The following is an 18,815-nucleotide window of genomic DNA, read 5'->3' on the forward strand; positions in this document are numbered from 1 at the left end:
CAGTTATCCGCTTTGCAGTAGGATGACTGCTGTGATATTTCATCTTCCTCGCAAAGGACTGTTGAACAGTCAATTGCTTACTGGAAGTAGTACAAGTGGGCTTACGACTTCCCCTCTGGGATGACCATCGACTCCCAGCGGCAACAACAGCAGCGCCAGCAGCAGTAGGCGTTACACGCAAGGATGCATCGGAGGAATCCCAGGCAGGAGAGGACTCGTCAGAATTGCCAGTGACATGGCCTGCAGGACTATTGGCATTCCTGGGGAAGGAGGAAATTGACACTGAGGGAGTTGGTGGGGTGGTTTGCGTGAGCTTGGTTACAAGAGGAAGGGATTTACTGGTCAGTGGACTGCTTCCGCTGTCACCCAAAGTTTTTGAACTTGTCACTGACTTATTATGAATGCGCTGCAGGTGACGTATAAGGGAGGATGTTCCGAGGTGGTTAACGTCCTTACCCCTACTTATTACAGCTTGACAAAGGGAACACACGGCTTGACACCTGTTGTCCGCATTTCTGGTGAAATACCTCCACACCGAAGAGCTGATTTTTTTTGGTATTTTCACCTGGCATGTCAACGGCCATATTCCTCCCACGGACAACAGGTGTCTCCCCGGGTGCCTGACTTAAACAAACCACCTCACCATCAGAATCCTCCTGGTCAATTTCCTCCCCAGCGCCAGCAACACCCATATCCTCCTCATCCTGGTGTACTTCAACACTGACATCTTCAATCTGACTATCAGGAACTGGACTGCGGGTGCTCCTTCCAGCACTTGCAGGGGGCGTGCAAATGGTGGAAGGCGCATGCTCTTCACGTCCAGTGTTGGGAAGGTCAGGCATCGCAACCGACACAATTGGACTCTCCTTGTGGATTTGGGATTTCAAAGAACGCACAGTTCTTTGCGGTGCTTTTGCCAGCTTGAGTCTTTTCAGTTTTCTAGCGAGAGGCTGAGTGCTTCCATCCTCATGTGAAGCTGAACCACTAGCCATGAACATAGGCCAGGGCCTCAGCCGTTCCTTGCCACTCCGTGTGGTAAATGGCATATTGGCAAGTTTACGCTTCTCCTCCGACAATTTTATTTTAGGTTTTGGAGTCCTTTTTTTACTGATATTTGGTGTTTTGGTTTTGACATGCTCTGTACTATGCCATTGGGCATCGGCCTTGGCAGACGACGTTGCTGGCATTTCATCGTCTCGGCCATGACTAGTGGCAGCAGCTTCAGCACGAGGTGGAAGTGGATCTTGATCTTTCCCTAATTTTGGAACTTCAACATTTTTGTTCTCCATATTTTAATAGGCACAACTAAAAGGCACCTCAGGTAAACAATGGAGATGGATGGATTGGATACTAGTATACAATTATGGACGGGCTGCCGAGTGCCGACACAGAGGTAGCCACAGCCGTGAACTACCGCACTGTACTGTGTCTGCTGCTAATATATAGACTGGTTGATAAAGAGATAGTATACTCGTAACTAGTATGTATGTATAAAGAAAGAAAAAAAAACCACGGTTAGGTGGTATATACAATTATGGACGGGCTGCCGAGTGCCGACACAGAGGTAGCCACAGCCGTGAACTACCGCACTGTACTGTGTCTGCTGCTAATATATAGACTGGTTGATAAAGAGATAGTATACTTGTAACTAGTATGTATGTATAAAGAAAGAAAAAAAAACCACGGTTAGGTGGTATATACAATTATGGACGGGCTGCCGAGTGCCGACACAGAGGTAGCCACAGCCGTGAACTACCGCACTGTACTGTGTCTGCTGCTAATATATAGACTGGTTGATAAAGAGATAGTATACTCGTAACTAGTATGTATGTATAAAGAAAGAAAAAAAAACCACGGTTAGGTGGTATATACAATTATGGACGGGCTGCCGAGTGCCGACACAGAGGTAGCCACAGCCGTGAACTACCGCACTGTACTGTGTCTGCTGCTAATATATAGACTGGTTGATAAAGAGATAGTATACTCGTAACTAGTATGTATGTATAAAGAAAGAAAAAAAAACCACGGTTAGGTGGTATATACAATTATGGACGGGCTGCCGAGTGCCGACACAGAGGTAGCCACAGCCGTGAACTACCGCACTGTACTGTGTCTGCTGCTAATATATAGACTGGTTGATAAAGAGATAGTATACTCGTAACTAGTATGTATGTATAAAGAAAGAAAAAAAAACCACGGTTAGGTGGTATATACAATTATGGACGGGCTGCCGAGTGCCGACACAGAGGTAGCCACAGCCGTGAACTACCGCACTGTACTGTGTCTGCTGCTAATATATAGACTGGTTGATAAAGAGATAGTATACTCGTAACTAGTATGTATGTATAAAGAAAGAAAAAAAAACCACGGTTAGGTGGTATATACAATTATGGACGGGCTGCCGAGTGCCGACACAGAGGTAGCCACAGCCGTGAACTACCGCACTGTACTGTGTCTGCTGCTAATATAGACTGGTTGATAAAGAGATAGTATACTACTAATATTATATATACTGGTGGTCAGGTCACTGGTCACTAGTCACACTGGCAGTGGCACTCCTGCAGCAAAAGTGTGCACTGTTTTAATATAATATTATGTACTCCTGGCTCCTGCTATAACCTATAACTGGCACTGCAGTAGTGCTCCCCAGTCTCCCCCACAATTATAAGCTGTGTGAGCTGAGCAGTCAGACAGATATATAATATATATTATATAGATGATGCAGCACACTGGCCTGAGCCTGAGCAGTGCACACAGATATGGTATGTGACTGACTGAGTCACTGTGTGTATCGCTTTTTTCAGGCAGAGAACGGATATATTAAATAAACTGCACTGTGTGTCTGGTGGTCACTCACTATATAATATATTATGTACTCCTGGCTCCTGCTATAACCTATAACTGGCACTGCAGTAGTGCTCCCCAGTCTCCCCCACAATTATAAGCTGTGTGAGCTGAGCAGTCAGACAGATATATATAATATTATATATAGATAATAGATGATGCAGCACACTGGCCTGAGCCTGAGCAGTGCACACAGATATGGTATGTGACTGAGTCACTGTGTGCTGTGTATCGCTTTTTTCAGGCAGAGAACGGATTATAAATAAAACTGGTGGTCACTATCAGCAAAACTCTGCACTGTACTGAGTACTCCTAATGCTCCCCAAAATTAGTAAATCAAGTGTCTCTCTAATCTATTCTAAACGGAGAGGACGCCAGCCACGTCCTCTCCCTATCAATCTCAATGCACGTGTGAAAATGGCGGCGACGCGCGGCTCCTTATATAGAATCCGAGTCTCGCGATAGAATCCGAGCCTCGCGAGAATCCGACAGCGTCATGATGACGTTCGGGCGCGCTCGGGTTAACCGAGCAAGGCGGGAAGATCCGAGTCGCTCGGACCCGTGAAAAAAAACATGAAGTTCTGGCGGGTTCGGATTCAGAGAAACCGAACCCGCTCATCTCTAATAGACGGGTCCACTAGGAGCCTTGGGTACTTTAAGAAATCAATAATGTGCACTGGCTCCTCCCTCTATGACCCTCCTACCAGACTCAGTTTAGAAAATGTGCCCGGAGGAGCCGGTCACGCTTAGGGAAGCTCCTGAAGAGTTTTCTGCATTTATTTTCTGTTCATTGTTTTCAGGCACCATTGATTGGCACCAGACTGCCTGCTTCATGGGACTTAGGGGGGAGAATGGCCCAACTTCCTAAAGAGTTAATGGTCCCGTTTCTCTGCTGACAGGACACTGAGCTCCTGAGGGAGTCAGTCGCAAGCCCCACCACGGCGAGCGTACCCTCCCGCAGCACGCCGCCACCCCTAACAGAGCCAGAAGATAGATGAGTGTCTTTCCTTCCCCGGAGACTCACTACCCTGTACTCGGGATAGTGCACATTCTCAGGCTAGTGGGGCAGAACCCCCGTGGTTAGCTTCCATTTAAAGGGATGATATTTAAGATTTCTACCAAATTATCCCATAATGAGAAAGAGACGCAACTCTTAAATCAGTCCATGGATGACGTGATGAATAGAGATTCAGTTCCCATACCAGCGTCTCAAACCCCCACCATTTGCCCACAAAAGCGTACTATGTCCCAGCTCATGCAGGATGATACTGATGACGATATATCAGATCAAGAGGAGGGTGAAGTGGATGCGAGTGGGGTGGATGCGGTTCTGTCAAAAGGAATACAGGCCCTGATAGAGGCTATCAGAAATGTCCTGCATATTCCTGACAAGACGGCGGAGGTAGAGGAGGAATCTTATTTTAATGTAAAAAAGAAATCCTCAGCTACTTTTCCTGCATCAAAGGAATTGAATGCCCTGTTTGAAGAAACTTCGGCTAACCCTGACAAAAAAATTCAGATCCCTAAAAGGTTGATTGCATCCTTTCCCTTTCTTCTGGAAGATAGAAAGAAATGGGAAAACCCGCAGATTGTGGACGCATCGGTATCTAGGTTGTCACATAAGATAGTCTTACCGTTTCCTGGGGCAGCATCCTTAAAGGACACAGCTGACCGCAAGATTGAGAACACTCTCAAATTGTTATACACTGCTGCTGGGGTGGCCCAGAGACCCACTATTGCTTGCGCATGGATCACTAAAGCCATTGCAAAGTGGTCAGGTAACCTAATTGATGGATTGGATACCTTACCAAGGGGGGAGATAGTTTTACTCCTGCAGCATATTCAAGACTCTGCTAACTTTATGGTGGAGGCCATAAAGGAAATTGGTTTGCTCAATGCACGCACCACTGCCATGGCAGTGTCAGCACGCAGGGGTTTGTGGCTACGCCAGTAGACTGCGGATGCGGATTCCAGAAAAGGCATGGAAAACCTACCATTCACAGGTGAGTCTTTTTGGAGATGAACTGGATAAGTGGATATCCAAGGCTACGGCGGGTAAGTCTACGTACCTTCCTTCCGCATCACCCCCAGCTAGGAAAACCTACTCTGCTCCAACTCTGCAGTCCTTTCGGACAGCGAAATTCAAAGGCAAATCCAAAGGAAATAGAGGTAAACCCAGAAAAACAGCAGCTGCAGGTTCTCAGGAACAGACCTCCGGGTCTGCTACCTCAAAGCCTTCAGCATGACGGTGGTCCGCACTGCCCGGAAGACAGGCAGGTGGGAGCTCGGTTACGTTATTTCAGTTACGTTTGGGCAACAGTTTACAGAAGATATACACCTGGCGCTATTATCCTCAAAGTTAGCAGCAGCTAGTCCCGGGGGTTAAGTTTACAATTACCCCAAACATGGAAACAGTCAAAAAAATATGAGACGGCGCTTCTTACTTTGATTTGATTTTTATAAAATACAAATACAAATATAGATACCGGCCAGTATCTTAAAAATGCATCATATTTCACAACATAAAATAGTCATAACAATATCACTTAACCACATTAAAACCTGCCAATTGTAATACCCTGATACTAAAATTAAGATCTTATTTTATATCATAATCTCATAAGTGTCAGTCTATAATCTCAGGAGGCAAGTAATCAGCTGTATTGTGCACAATTATTTCTCAATACAAATGATATGAAGCAGTTCTTTAAGGCACACCATGCACATGCACCAATATCAAAGCGAGTTAGTATTAAGCAAATCTCACTGCAGGTTAGTATTAAGCAGTTCTTTTAGGTGTACCATGCATAGCACCAATAATACCTCTCACAGCTGCTCCTGTGGCTTGCAACATCTTGCCAGGATCCCTGGGTGACAGACCTTATCATGCAGGGATCCGGACTGGAGTTTCAGGAACTCCCACCTCACAGATTCAAATCAGGCTTGCCAGCTTCTCCGGAAGCAAGTATGACTTTACAGGCAACAATTAAAAAACTAGTACAGACTCAGGTCATTGTCATTGTCCCAGTTCCACTTCACCTACAAAACAAGGGTTATTACTTCAACCTGTTTGTGGTACGAAAACCGGACGGTTCGGTAAGGCCCATTGTAAACCTCAAATCACTGAACCCGTATTTAAGGGTGTTCAAGTTCAAGATGGAGTCTCTGAGAGCGGTGATCTCAGGTCTGGAGGAGGGGGAATTCCTTGTGTCTCTGGACATCAAAATGCGTACCTTCATATTCCGATTTGACCGCCTCATCAGGCTTATCTAAGGTTTGCACTACAGGACTGTCACTACCAGTTTCAGGCCCTGCCATTTGGCTTCTCCACAGCAACAAGGGTATTCACCAAGATAATGGCAGAGATGATATTTCTCCTTCGCAAGCAGGGAGTGAACATAATACAGTACCTGGACGACCTGCTGATAAAAGCGCCTTCCAAGGAGAGGTTGTTAGACAGCATTGCCCTCTCAACCCAACTACTTCAGGATCACGGATGGATTCTGAACCTACCAAAATCCCACCTGGAACCAACACGGAGGCTTCTGTTTCTGGGGATGATACTGGATACGGAGGAACAGAAGGTATTCCTTCCTTTGGAAAAGGCATTGGTAATCCAGTCGATGGTGCAGGATGTCCTAAAACCAACCCGGATATCACTGCATCTATGCATTCGCCTTCTGGGGAAGATGGTTGCCTCTTACAAGGATCTGCAGTACGGAAGGTTTCATGCGAGGCCCTTCCAGTTGTATCTGCTGAACAAATGGTCCGGATCGCATCTTCACATGCACCAGAGGATACGTCTGTCACCAAAAGCCAGGATTTCTCTTCTGTGGTGGCTTTAGACTTCTCACCTGACTGAGGGTCGAAGGTTCGGGATTCAAAATTGGATTCTGCTAACCACAGACGCAAGCCTCAGGGGTTGGGGAGCAATCACCCAGGGGGAACAGTTCCAAGGAAAATGGTCAAGTCAGGAAACCATTCTACCGATCAACATTCTTGAACTAAGGGCCATGTACAACACCCTGCTACTTGCATCGCATCTTCTTCAAAATCACACCATTCAGGTTCAGTCGTACAATGTGACGGCAGTAACATACATAAACCGACAGTGCGGAATGAAGAGCAGAGCAGCAATGTCAGAGGAAACAAGAATTCTGTTCTGGGAAGAAAGACACGCGGTGGCGCTGTCGGCAATTTTCATTCTGGGAGTAGTCAACTGGGAAGCAGACTTCCTCAGCAGACACGACCTCCACCCGGTAGAATGGGGCCTTCACCCGCTGGTGTTTGAGTCCTTAACACATCGGTGGGGAATTCCACAAATAGACATGATGGCCTCTCGTCTCAACAAGAAGTTAAAGCGGTATTGTTCCAGGTCGAGGGACCCGCAAGCAGTGGCGGTGGACACTCTGGTGACTCCATGGGTCTACCAAATGGTTTACGTGTTTCCACCTCTTCCACTGATCCCAAGAATTCTCAAAAGAATAAAAAGGAAAAAGGTTCCAGCAATTCTCATTGCTCTGGATTGGCCAAGAAGGGCCTGGTACGCGGATCTACTGGAGATGCTCCTGGAGGACCCGTGGCCTCTTCCTCTTCGAGAGGATCTTCTACAACAGGGGCCATTCGTCTATCACGACTTACGCGGCTACGTTTGACGGCATGGAAGTTGAGCATCAAATTCTAGCCCGGAAAGGCATTCCGGACAGGGTTATTCCAACCCTGATCCAAGCCCGGAAAGGGGTAACGTCTAAACATTGCCACCGTATTTGGAAAAAATATGTCTCTTGGTGTGAAAACAGGAAATTTCCTGCAGTGGAATTTCAATTGGGACGTTTTCTCCTTTTTCTACAGTCGGGTGTGGATGTGGGCCTACGTTTGGGCTCCTTGAAGGTCCAGATTTTGGCCTTATCCATTTTATTCCAGAAACATCTGAAGTTCAGATGTTCTTGAAGAGGGTTCTGCACAGCCAACCGCCCTTTGTGCCTCCCACGGCACGTTGGGATCTGAACGTGGTGTTGCAGTTCCTACAATCGGAATGGTTTGAGCATTTACAGGAGGTTGACGTAAAGTTTCTTATGTGGAAGACTGTTACACTATTGGCCTTAGCTTCTGCAAGTCGTGTGTCCGAACTGGGAGCGTTGTCTCACAATTGCCCCTATTTGATTTTTCATGTAGAGCTGAACTCAGAACTCGTCAGCAATTTTTTCCTAAGGTGGTGTCTGCGTTTCATATCAACCAACTTATTGTGGTTCCAAAGCTTACTGACACCTCTTCTACCTCAAAGTCCTTGGATGTTGTGGGGGCTTTGAAGATCTACATGAAGCGGATAGCTCGTCACAGGAAATCTGACTCGTTGTTTGTTCTCTGTGATCCCTAGCAAATTGGGTGTCCTGCTTCAAAGCAGTCTATTGCTCACTGGATCAGGCTTACTATCCAGCATGCTTATTCACTGGCAGGATTGACGGTTCCTAAAGTACAAACCCACTCTACTAGGTCAGTGGGCTCTTCCTGGGCGGCTGCCCGGGGTGTCTTGGCTTTACAACTTTGCTGAGCAGCTACTTGGTCGGTTTCGAACATGTTTGCTAAGTTCTACAAGTTCTACATACTTTGGCCTCTGAGGACCTTCAGTTTGGTCCATCAGTTCTGCAGGAACCTCAGCACTCTCCCACCTGGTTTGGAAGCTTTGGTACATCCCCATGGTACTAATGTGGACCCCAGTATCCTCTAGGACCTAAGAGAAAATAGGATTTTAATTACCTACCGGTAAATTCTTTTCTTGAAGTCCGTAGAGGATACTTGGTGCCCGCCCGGTGCTTCGTTTTTCCTGCATTGTTACTTTGTTAAGCAATGTTGTTGGTTCAGCTGTTGCTGTTCCTGTTCAAGTTGGTTAGCATGGCTTTCCTCTTGTTTGTGTGTGCTGGTTCGAATCTCACCACTTTTCTGTGACATCCTTCCTCAGGATATGTCAGTCTCCTCGGGCACAGTTTCTAGAACTGAGTCTGGTAGGAGGGGAATAGAGGGAGGAGCCAGTGCACACTATTGATTTCTTAAAGTGCCCAAGGCTCCTAGTGGACCCATCTATACCCATGGTACTAATGTGAACCCCAGTATCCTGCAGAGAGAAGTTCTTTCTCTTCCTATTAGACATTTATTTAAGGGGAAGGAGCTTGACAATGAGAAAAGAAGGATACTGTAAATGTATTAAGTACCACTAAAGGCAACTCCTGGCTGGCTGTGTATACAAATATACATACTGGAACAATAGTTCAGTAGAAGGGCTGATGCAAGCATCCTGCACACCCTACAGTATGCTTTTACATCAAATGTTCTCAGCCCATTACTTAACCACTTACCTGACGATTTTTTCCCCTCAAAAAAACCACTCAGAAATTGTTGGGTTTTCTTTATGAGTGAATTAGGTGAAGAACATGAATTTAACCCTATCCAAAATGATTTTAGTTAAAATAAAGAAAAAAAAAAGAAAAAGAAAAAAAAAATATATATAGTAAAATTTTCTGCCCCAAACATTGGATCATTCATTGGGACCATCGCGGCTTTCAGTTTGAAAGCCAGGACAGCCTTCAGGTACGCATGGGGGGTTTGGGGTTTGAGGGGGGTGGGGGTAATTTACACTTCCCTAGCAGCTGCTATTGTCTGCAGTCGCTGGAGGGGGGGTCCTGCCGTGCTGACCGATCAGCAGTGATCGGCAGCACGGCAATCAGTAGGGGAGAGTGCAGGGAGGCAGAGGGACCTTCCGGTCCCTCTGACAGCAGCAGCGGAGGGATGTTTCCCTTTCCTGATGCTGCTTACACTGTTTATCTGACTGGTCGCATCCTGTGTGACCAGGTCAGATAAAGCACTTGCAGGCATGGTCGCATCTGATGCGACCATGTCAGGTAAATGGTTAATGGAGGAGCCCCAGCCAAGGGCTTCACAGGCTGCTGCTCCTTAATGTCAGGGACTGGTGCTTGGCAGATCCTTAGTAGGGGAATATAATACACAGAATTAATGGAATTATATTAATGTCTAGTAATTTTAATATGGGGATATTCTATAAAAGTTGAGCTTTATAAATTGGGCTTTAACTGCTCTTTAGCATGGTCCTTCTCTGAGTTCCATATTCTCCATATCATAGTTCCATGGACCAGCGACCAAAGTAATAAGCCATTACTTGTAGTGTACAGTAGTTGGCTACACACTTAAGTAACAAACGGAAAAGAAAGGACCTTTTAAAGCCTAACTAAAGACATAATCCAAAATTGTTGTTTAAATTCAAATATTTATTCCTTTAAAAACATTATATGCACAATTTTAAATTCCTCAACTGTTAAATAATGTCTGCTATGACTATGAGTAAGGTATCTATCTATCTATCTATCTATATATGCAAAGTTGATTTAGAGGGCACCAGGCAAGCTGACTGTGATGTTTATTTCATGAGTGCCGTATACAAATACTATTATTATATATATATATATATATATATATATATATATATATATATATTCCAGGTCTGCCGGCACTCCAATTAAACATATATTACTGCTCCGGTGTCCTGTTCAGGAAACTGCATGCATATTCATCCAATGGAGGAATGGCACGTGGAGACTTTGAATAAGCAAAAGTTTGTATTGGGGCAACGTTTCAGTGTGCAACCCACTTTATCAAGCCCACCAGGGACATAAACACAAAGTACAACAGACATAACTGTCTGTACTTTGTGTTCGTGTTGCTGATGTGCTTGATAAAGGGGGTTGCACCCTGAAACGTTGCCCCAACACAACTTGTTACAAACATGTCAAAAATTAGCTTTTTATATGTCATTTACTTTTTGTGCCATTTTTTATCAGATCTCATATCTTAGTAACTATGTCAAATCGTCATTATTGCAGGTTTTCAGAACTACTATGATGCCTGCTCTGAAGGACTGAGACAAGCAAGTCCGCTGCTGAAATTTGGGGGCCCTGGAGACTCATGCAGGTCACCACCAAGGTCGCCTATTTGCTGGAGTCTCCTGAGTCACTGCTTCAATGGGACCAATTTTTTTACTGGGGAGACAGGTGTGAGACTGGACTATATTGCTCTACACAAAAAGGTTTGTACAGAATGGTGTGAATTACTAGGGGATGATTGCTATGCTAGTTCAAGTTCATGTATGTGGTTGAAACAATGATGTTACTGTATTTACATTTAGTTCCATAGTTTGAATAAAAACAATATTAAATATAAAAATATATAAGGGGACAATACACAGAGATTGCAGGGGATCTGTTTTTGGTTATACTGTATCAGCACAGAGGGCACGTGGACACCTGCTTAGGTTAGAAGAGAGGATATTTCGCACACAGAGACGAAAATGTTTCTTCACAGTAAGGACAGATAGAGTAGTAATGGCAGACTCAATCAATACTTTTAAGAATGGGCTAGATAAATTCCTAATGGATAAGGATATACAGGGTTATGGTGGGTAGATCACGCACTATAGTAAAAAAAAAAAAAAAGGAATAAACAAAATGCCCAAATTTCACAACAGATAAAATTACCCCTAAAAATAATACAGCACAGGAGACCACAAATATGTTGAACTCGATGGACAAATTGTCTTTTTTCAACCTCAGAAACTATGTAACTATGTAATATATGTTTAATTCACCATATATATATATATATATATATATATATATATCTATATATCTGCCCTTTATTGTTAGAATGAATTTTAGGTATTAGGGCTGTGTTTGCAGAGATTGGTGCTTACTGTCATAAATATATAAAGTTGAAATTTCACAATCTTGTTTTGAAAGTACAGAGCCTTGTGTACCTTCTGCATGTCCAGCTAACTGCATGCATATACCGATGTTCACATAGCTGAGCGATTGTTTGCAGCTGCACATGAACAAAAAGTTCAGAAAACCCCTACAGTGCCAGCATTACTGAGTGTATGCACAAAGGTATCTGAAATGGGATAACAGTGATGAATGTTCCTGGGTGGTGACTGGCAGGTGGCCTGAAGTGAAAGCAATACACGTCAGTCTCATGGGCGTGTAATGAGAGTGTCGTGGGTGTGTCAGTGGCAGAAGCTATGTTCTCAGACACACAGATGCAGTCACAGAGGCTGTGGTCAGAATAAGAGACTGCACCTGCCATAGGGCTGGTGCAAGAGGCGATGGTGTGCGATGGTGTGCGATGGTGGCGTGTCAAGTGTCACCGGCGATGATACTGCTTACAGAAACACTGAAAGTTGACGCCTCCGTGCTTGCACATTTGGATGCAGGCATCTACACTAGGGGACGGCTGATACTGGCATTTGCATATGATCGCAACCATGACCACATTTGAGACTGATTTCGGAGTTGGAGTGAAATATATCTCTGGCACCTACTTTCATGCCAAATTGTGATACTCTGCCATCTTCACTGCACATTAACAGTGGATACCTGCCTGTATAGAGTAATTAAATTGTGTTAGATACCATTTAATGCGGAGGAGGGGCAGCGGTGGCATGTACTGGAAATGGTAGTGTCTGGCTCAGTTTTTATGGCACATGAGTGTATTATGTATGAATAATTGTTTTGGCATGTTTAACTTTTCCTGCCAACTTATGTTATAAATATGTTGGATCGAGATATTTTTTAGACTCTCTCTCCTACAGCCTATACTATAGACAATATACAGTATTAACTATTAATATTGTTACATACACTGTCCAGTGTATAAGGAGACAAGCGTGTCCATATATGTCAATGGCCAGTGCTAGGATCTACTGACGTTCCCCGGCCTCCTGTAATTGCGCAAGTGTTCCGCAGACAGGGGCACTTGGATATAGGAATGGTGCACAAATCCAGAGGAAAAATAAAAAATAAAAGGCATGATTAGTACAGGCGTGAGTGCTCATACTGCATACTGTGTCTGCTGTCTTGCCTATGAGAACATAAAAGAGTTTTAAAAAAAAAACTCTCATTTTTTAAAAGCCAAACTTACTTAGCATTGGGATCTGTAAATGCTGATTTAAATACATGACTAAAAGCAACACTTTAAAAAGACATTTCATACACTTTAAATGGAGCCGCTGCGTCCGCTATACAACCTACGTACTTATTACACCATTAGCGTACAGAGTCCCGTACCGTGTACGTATTTTGCGTACGCTGGCTGTACAAAGTACACTCACTGCGTACACACCCAAAGATACACCGTGAACCCTTAACAGCTATGCATACGATAGTAATACACTTATAACCTTAGCAGGGAAAGGAAAACACGACACCAGTTTGTATTTAAAATGCCGGGTTCCGACACCACAACATATTATTACTGAAAGGGGGTTACAATAACAAAGCAATACAATACAAAAGAATAATGGCTACAGTCAATGGTACATACGTGTTTGGTTTTCGCCGCGCTACCCAGTCTGGTCCTCGGTAATCTGGATAGATAACTTTTAGAGTCTTGTGTGACCAGGCCTGCAGCTGGCTCCTTTTATACAATTTTCCAAAACTTAACACAATGGATACTGTAATCTTTGTCCATTGGACACAGGGATGGTCATTTACAGTACAGGAGAGGTCATAGGTTGGTTTGAATAGGTGGGCGATGTCTGTTCCAGATGCACTTGTCTCCTCTGGGTTCCCGCCGCATACCTAATGTACAGTAAATACAGTTTATATCTATATTCTGCACCTGCACATAACTATTCGCAGGAACGTGCGATCTTCTGCCAACCAACACTGGAATATTACCCTTAAAATACCCTACAGCTGGATACCAAACACCACCTTATAACCTTGTTCTGTCCCCTCCTATCCTGTAAAGGTGAATCCCTTTGTTCTGATACCATTTAAACTGTTGTAACTTGCTGGTGTAGTGCAGGGAGACTATGTGTACATTATGCACTATTTGGATTAAATATGTAATGTGTTTTGATGGCTTTTCCATGCGTTCACAAACTCTACCGTAAATACTCATACCATGCGCTAATGCTCAAGACCGTGGGAGCGACCATACGCAAATTGCGGATATGTGCACGCACGGCAGAACAAGTACACGCATGGAGGCCATATGTGTGTAGTTTGTACGTGATGTGTGTACTGCAATATTTTTCGATTTTGACAGTCCACCCTTTGGCAGTCACCAATAACTGCCACTACCTAATCAATAAACAGAAAAATATCTATACAATATCTACAGAAGCTTGGATGGTCAGGGGAGAGTTGTAGGTGGGAAATATATGACCTAGTGGGATAGTAAAAGCATGCATGTGTGAATCCATGTCTGGGGGGCATGTATCATCGTGCCGTATATGTTCTACATAAGCTTCGAGGTATTGCGAAGTATACATTAAATCCTTCTCATCCCGTATTAAGGGTCAGTAAATGGGCCAACAAACACTACCAAGCTCTTTTCGGCTTCTTGTTCCAACAAATGGGGTGCACATTTAGTTGATGATACATGGAGGGGGAAACATATGTGAGTGCTAGTATATGTGGATATCACCTGTGGACTATGTGTGCCATTAGCTGGAGGTTGCAGAGATGAAGATAAGACACATATATAAAAATACATTCACATAAACATTTTGAGCAGGGCTGATGTCTTTTCCGGATGGATGTATCTGGGCAGAGAAAAACGGGTGAAAGAAACAGGTCATGAAATTCATTCGCAATCCTTATCATAACACTGTCTCTATGGATGGGTCGTAAATTAAATCTGCTGCTATAACAGCGCCCTCGCTCCTTAGACTCATCAAATTTGTGCTGTGCTTGCGCCGCATTAGAATTTGAACACACCTAAATATCGAGCCAATAATTATGACGACTCCCAGGATACAAAGGAGAAACTTCCCCACCCTCATAATGACATTTTGAGCCCACTCTCCTAACCCTGAGAACCATTTGCGTGGGTTCAACCATGAGACCCAGCTGGTCAGTTCATTACTCACAGTCGCTAAGGTAAGGTTGTGCTTCCTCCTGAACTCCCACTTCAACTGCAAGATATCGTCCATCTTTTGATCGATGATCTCCGTTGGGTCATCAGTGCTGTTTGTAATATACGTACAGCACTTCTCACTATATTGAGTTGCCAGAGTAACACAGTACCCACCTGTCACGGCTGTGACATAATTAAGGACCATCCTGTGCTGAATCAGTACCTTCTTGTAAGCTTGTAACTCCCTTCCCGTATACCTGAAGGTGTCGTCATACATCTCAGTGATATTATCTATCAAGTTCGCTAGCGCATGGATATACCTATAATTTATAGTTCCTCTGGCAGTACGGGTAATGTCTAATGCGAGAAGGAACTGAATCCTGGTGGATTCGTGGATCAAATCAGAGGCTGCGTGCTCTGCCCTATCTATGAGGTGTCTCTTGATGATGTGTTCATAGTGAGTATGAGTATAAGGAGCCTGAGCACTGCGGTGAACGTCTTTCATTTTATCATGGGTTATGATCATGACCTCCGGTAGTACTCTCCAAATATAACACAATCCCTCTGAGCTCGGGGCAAGCCACTTGTACGCCTTCCTCCCACATATGAAATAGGCATCATCTGGGAGAACATAGGGGACAAAATATAACATCACCATATTACAAATTTTCCAAGTAAAGAAGCCAATCCCTAGTTCTCCCATCTGCTCAGTACAAGTATCGGGCTGGATGATATGAGCACAATACCCTGACGATACTTTTCCAACCCACATGGTCTTGCTTCCACGAGTATACCTATACCGAAAATACCTCCCACTGTTGGCTATTTGGTGTACAAGTTCAGAGTCTATGGGTATCCTATCAGCTCTGTGTGAAAAGGTAATTGTCTGGTTATTCCACGTCACTTCTCAATTTCCCGGTTTTCGGTAATTGGAAATATTAAAACACAATAAGGACCTGTCTACATGATACTGATGGAGCTTCAAACTAGGGGGCCTAGAGATATTGAATTTCTTGTCCACCGGTCTCCCACCCCGCAATTTGAGTACTTCATCTATTGCTAAAGGGTATGGTACTAATCCTGACTTACTCTGACCTTGAGGTACTTGTGAGCACACCCAGCATTCTGTCTGGTTTAAGACCTTACCCACTAGTGAGTGGTAATCACTCAACGGATGGCGGTCCATGTTGTTATTAAGGTTGGACTGACATCTCTGGATGCACCCATCCTCTACTATATTCTCACAATTCCTACAAATACAATATTCATCAGACAATAACCCTTCACAGTGCCTCCGAGTTCCCTGACTACCAGAGCGCTTGCTGATGTCAGCCTTTACTAGAGTGATGGGCTGCTCCTGAGATCCTACAAATTCATACTTGCCATCAGAACCCATTCCAGATCCCTGCTCGACCTCTCAGGGACCCTCACCAAAACAAACTGTCCTGATCAAAACCAGAATTACTAACAGAACCTGAAACGCAGTCTCTTGTGATCGATCCATTTCATTAGGGGAAAGGAGGAAAATAAGAAGGAGAAAAGAAAGGAAAATGCAGGGGGAGGTGAAAAAAGAAAATGGTGTGACAACCGTTCTAGATCTTGTTACTCTCTGTGCTCAGATGCCCTTCAACAGTCCTGCCTCTCAACTTTCCCGAAACAAACACTCCAGTGATACGAGATTCTCTACACTCTGCTCTTTGTCACGAGTTCTCTCCGGGTCAGCGACCTTCTTGCAGTGGGACGAGTGGACCCAAGTCTCTCTTTCGGCGACCTTTAATGCTGTCGTGTTGGTTAACAAGACTTGGTATGGTCCTTCCCACCTGTCTATGAGGCAACCTGAGCGTAAGAAATTTCAAATCATCACATAATCCCCAGGCTCAATGTCATGGCAATTACTGTTTGGTAGGTCAGGAATCACCAGCTCTAGATTTCTTTGTTGATTTCTCAGCTGCTGGCTCATCCCAACCAAATATTTCACAGTCACTTCATTATTACATTTCAAATCATCCTGGGGGTCTATCATTACATGAGGTTGTCGACCAAAAAGAATTTCAAAGGGTGATAAATTAAGTGGAGACCTGGGAGTGGTTCTGTTGCTGTACAACACTAGTGGCACAGCTTCTGGCCACAACAATCCAGTTTCAGCCATTAATTTGCTCAGCTTATTCTTAATAGTGCTGTTCACTCTCTCTACCTTTGCACTCTCCTGTGGACGGTACGGAGTATGCAGCTTGCTATTAATTTTCATCAGTTTGCACATGACCTGAAAGACTTCATCTGTAAAATGGGTACCCCTGTCACTTTAAATTATTTTAGGGATACCATATCTACACTAGTGATGTGCACCGGACATTTTTCGGGTTTTGTGTTTTGGTTTTGGATTCGGTTCCGCGGCCGTGTTTTGGATTCGGATGCGTTTTGGCAAAACCTCACCGAAATTTTTTTGTCGGATTCGGGTGTGTTTTGGATTCGGGTGTTTTTTACAAAAAACCCTAAACAACAGCTTAAATCATAGAATTTGGGGGTCATTTTGATTCCATAGTTTTATTAACCTCAATAACCATAATTTCCACTCATTTCCAGTCTATTCTGAACACCTCACACCTCACAATATTATTTTTAGTCCTAAAATTTGCACCGAGGTCGCTGGATGGCTAAGCTAAGCGACACAAGTGGCCGACACAAACACCTGGCCCATCTAGGAGTGGCACTGCAGTGTCAGGCAGGATGGCACTTCAAAAAAATAGTCCCCAAACAGCACATGATGCAAAGAAAAAAAGAGGCGCACCAAGGTCGCTGTGTGACTAAGCTAAGCGACACAAGTGGCCGATACAAACACCTGGCCCATCTAGGAGTGGCACTGCAGTGTCAGGCAGGATGGCACTTCAAAAAAATTGTCCCCAAACAGCACATGATGCAAAGAAAAAAAGAGGCGCACCAAGGTCGCTGTGTGACTAAGCTAAGCGACACAAGTGGCCGACACAAACACCTGGCCCATCTAGGAGTGGCACTGCAGTGTCAAACAGGATGGCACTTCAAAAAAATTGTCCCCAAAGAGCACATGATGCAAAGAAAAATTAAAGAAAAAAGAGGTGCAAGATGGAATTGTCCTTGGGCCCTCCCACCCACCCTTATGTTGTATAAACAGAACATGCACACTTTAACGAACCCATCATTTCAGTGACAGGGTCTGCCACACGACTGTGACTGAAATGACTGGTTGGTTTGGGCCCCCACCAAAAAAAGAAGCAATCAATCTCTCCTTGCACAAACTGGCTCTACAGAGGCAAGATGTCCACCTCATCATCATCCTCCGATTCCTCACCCCTTTCACTGTGTACATCCCCCTCCTCACAGATTATTAATTCGTCCCCACTGGAATCCACCATCTCAGGTCCCTGTGTACTTTGTGGAGGCAATTGCTGCTGGTGAATGTCTCCACGGAGGAATTGATTATAATTCATTTTGATGAATATCATCTTCTCCACATTTTCTGGAAGTAACCTTGTACGCCGATTGCTGACAAGGTGAGCGGCTGCACTAAACACTCTTTCGGAGTACACACTGGAGGGAGGGCAACTTAGGTAGAATAAAGCCAGTTTGTGCAAGGGCCTCCAAATTGCCTCTTTATCCTGCCAGTATACGTACGGACTGTCTGACGTGCCTACTTGGATGCGGTCACTCATATAATCCTCCACGATTCTTTCAATGGTGAGAAATCATATGAAGTGACAGTAGACGACATGTCAGTAATCGTTGGCTGGTCCTTCAGTCCGGACCAGATGTCAGCACTCGCTCCAGACTGCCCTGCATCACCGCCAGCGGGTGGGCTCAGAATTTTTAGCCTTTTCCTCGCACCCCCAGTTGCGGGAGAATGTGAAGGAGGAGATGTTGACGGGTCACGTTCCGCTTGACTTGACAATTTTCTCACCAGCAGGTCTTTGAACCTCTGCAGACTTGTGTCTGCCGGAAAGAGAGATACAACGTAGGTTTTAAATCTAGGATCGAGCACGGTGGCTAAAATGTAGTGCTCTGATTTCAACAGA

At 44.5% G+C, this 18,815-nt stretch overlaps 1 protein-coding gene across 4 annotated transcripts in view; it reads left to right on the top strand.

Annotated features, from left to right (window-relative positions):
- The window catches only part of IDUA (alpha-L-iduronidase), a 415,485-nt gene that overhangs the window by 285,809 nt on the left and 110,861 nt on the right, over nt 1-18,815 (top strand). For all 4 annotated transcript variants that reach the window (XM_063919502.1, XM_063919500.1, XM_063919510.1 and 1 more), the window contains exon 6: nt 10,737-10,939. In XM_063919502.1, the coding sequence (XP_063775572.1) occupies nt 10,737-10,939 (203 nt within the window). The remainder of the gene's footprint in view (nt 1-10,736; nt 10,940-18,815) is intronic.

The sequence above is a fragment of the Pseudophryne corroboree genome, chromosome 1, assembly GCF_028390025.1.
Source record: "Pseudophryne corroboree isolate aPseCor3 chromosome 1, aPseCor3.hap2, whole genome shotgun sequence".
NCBI classification, from domain to species: domain Eukaryota; kingdom Metazoa; phylum Chordata; class Amphibia; order Anura; family Myobatrachidae; genus Pseudophryne; species Pseudophryne corroboree.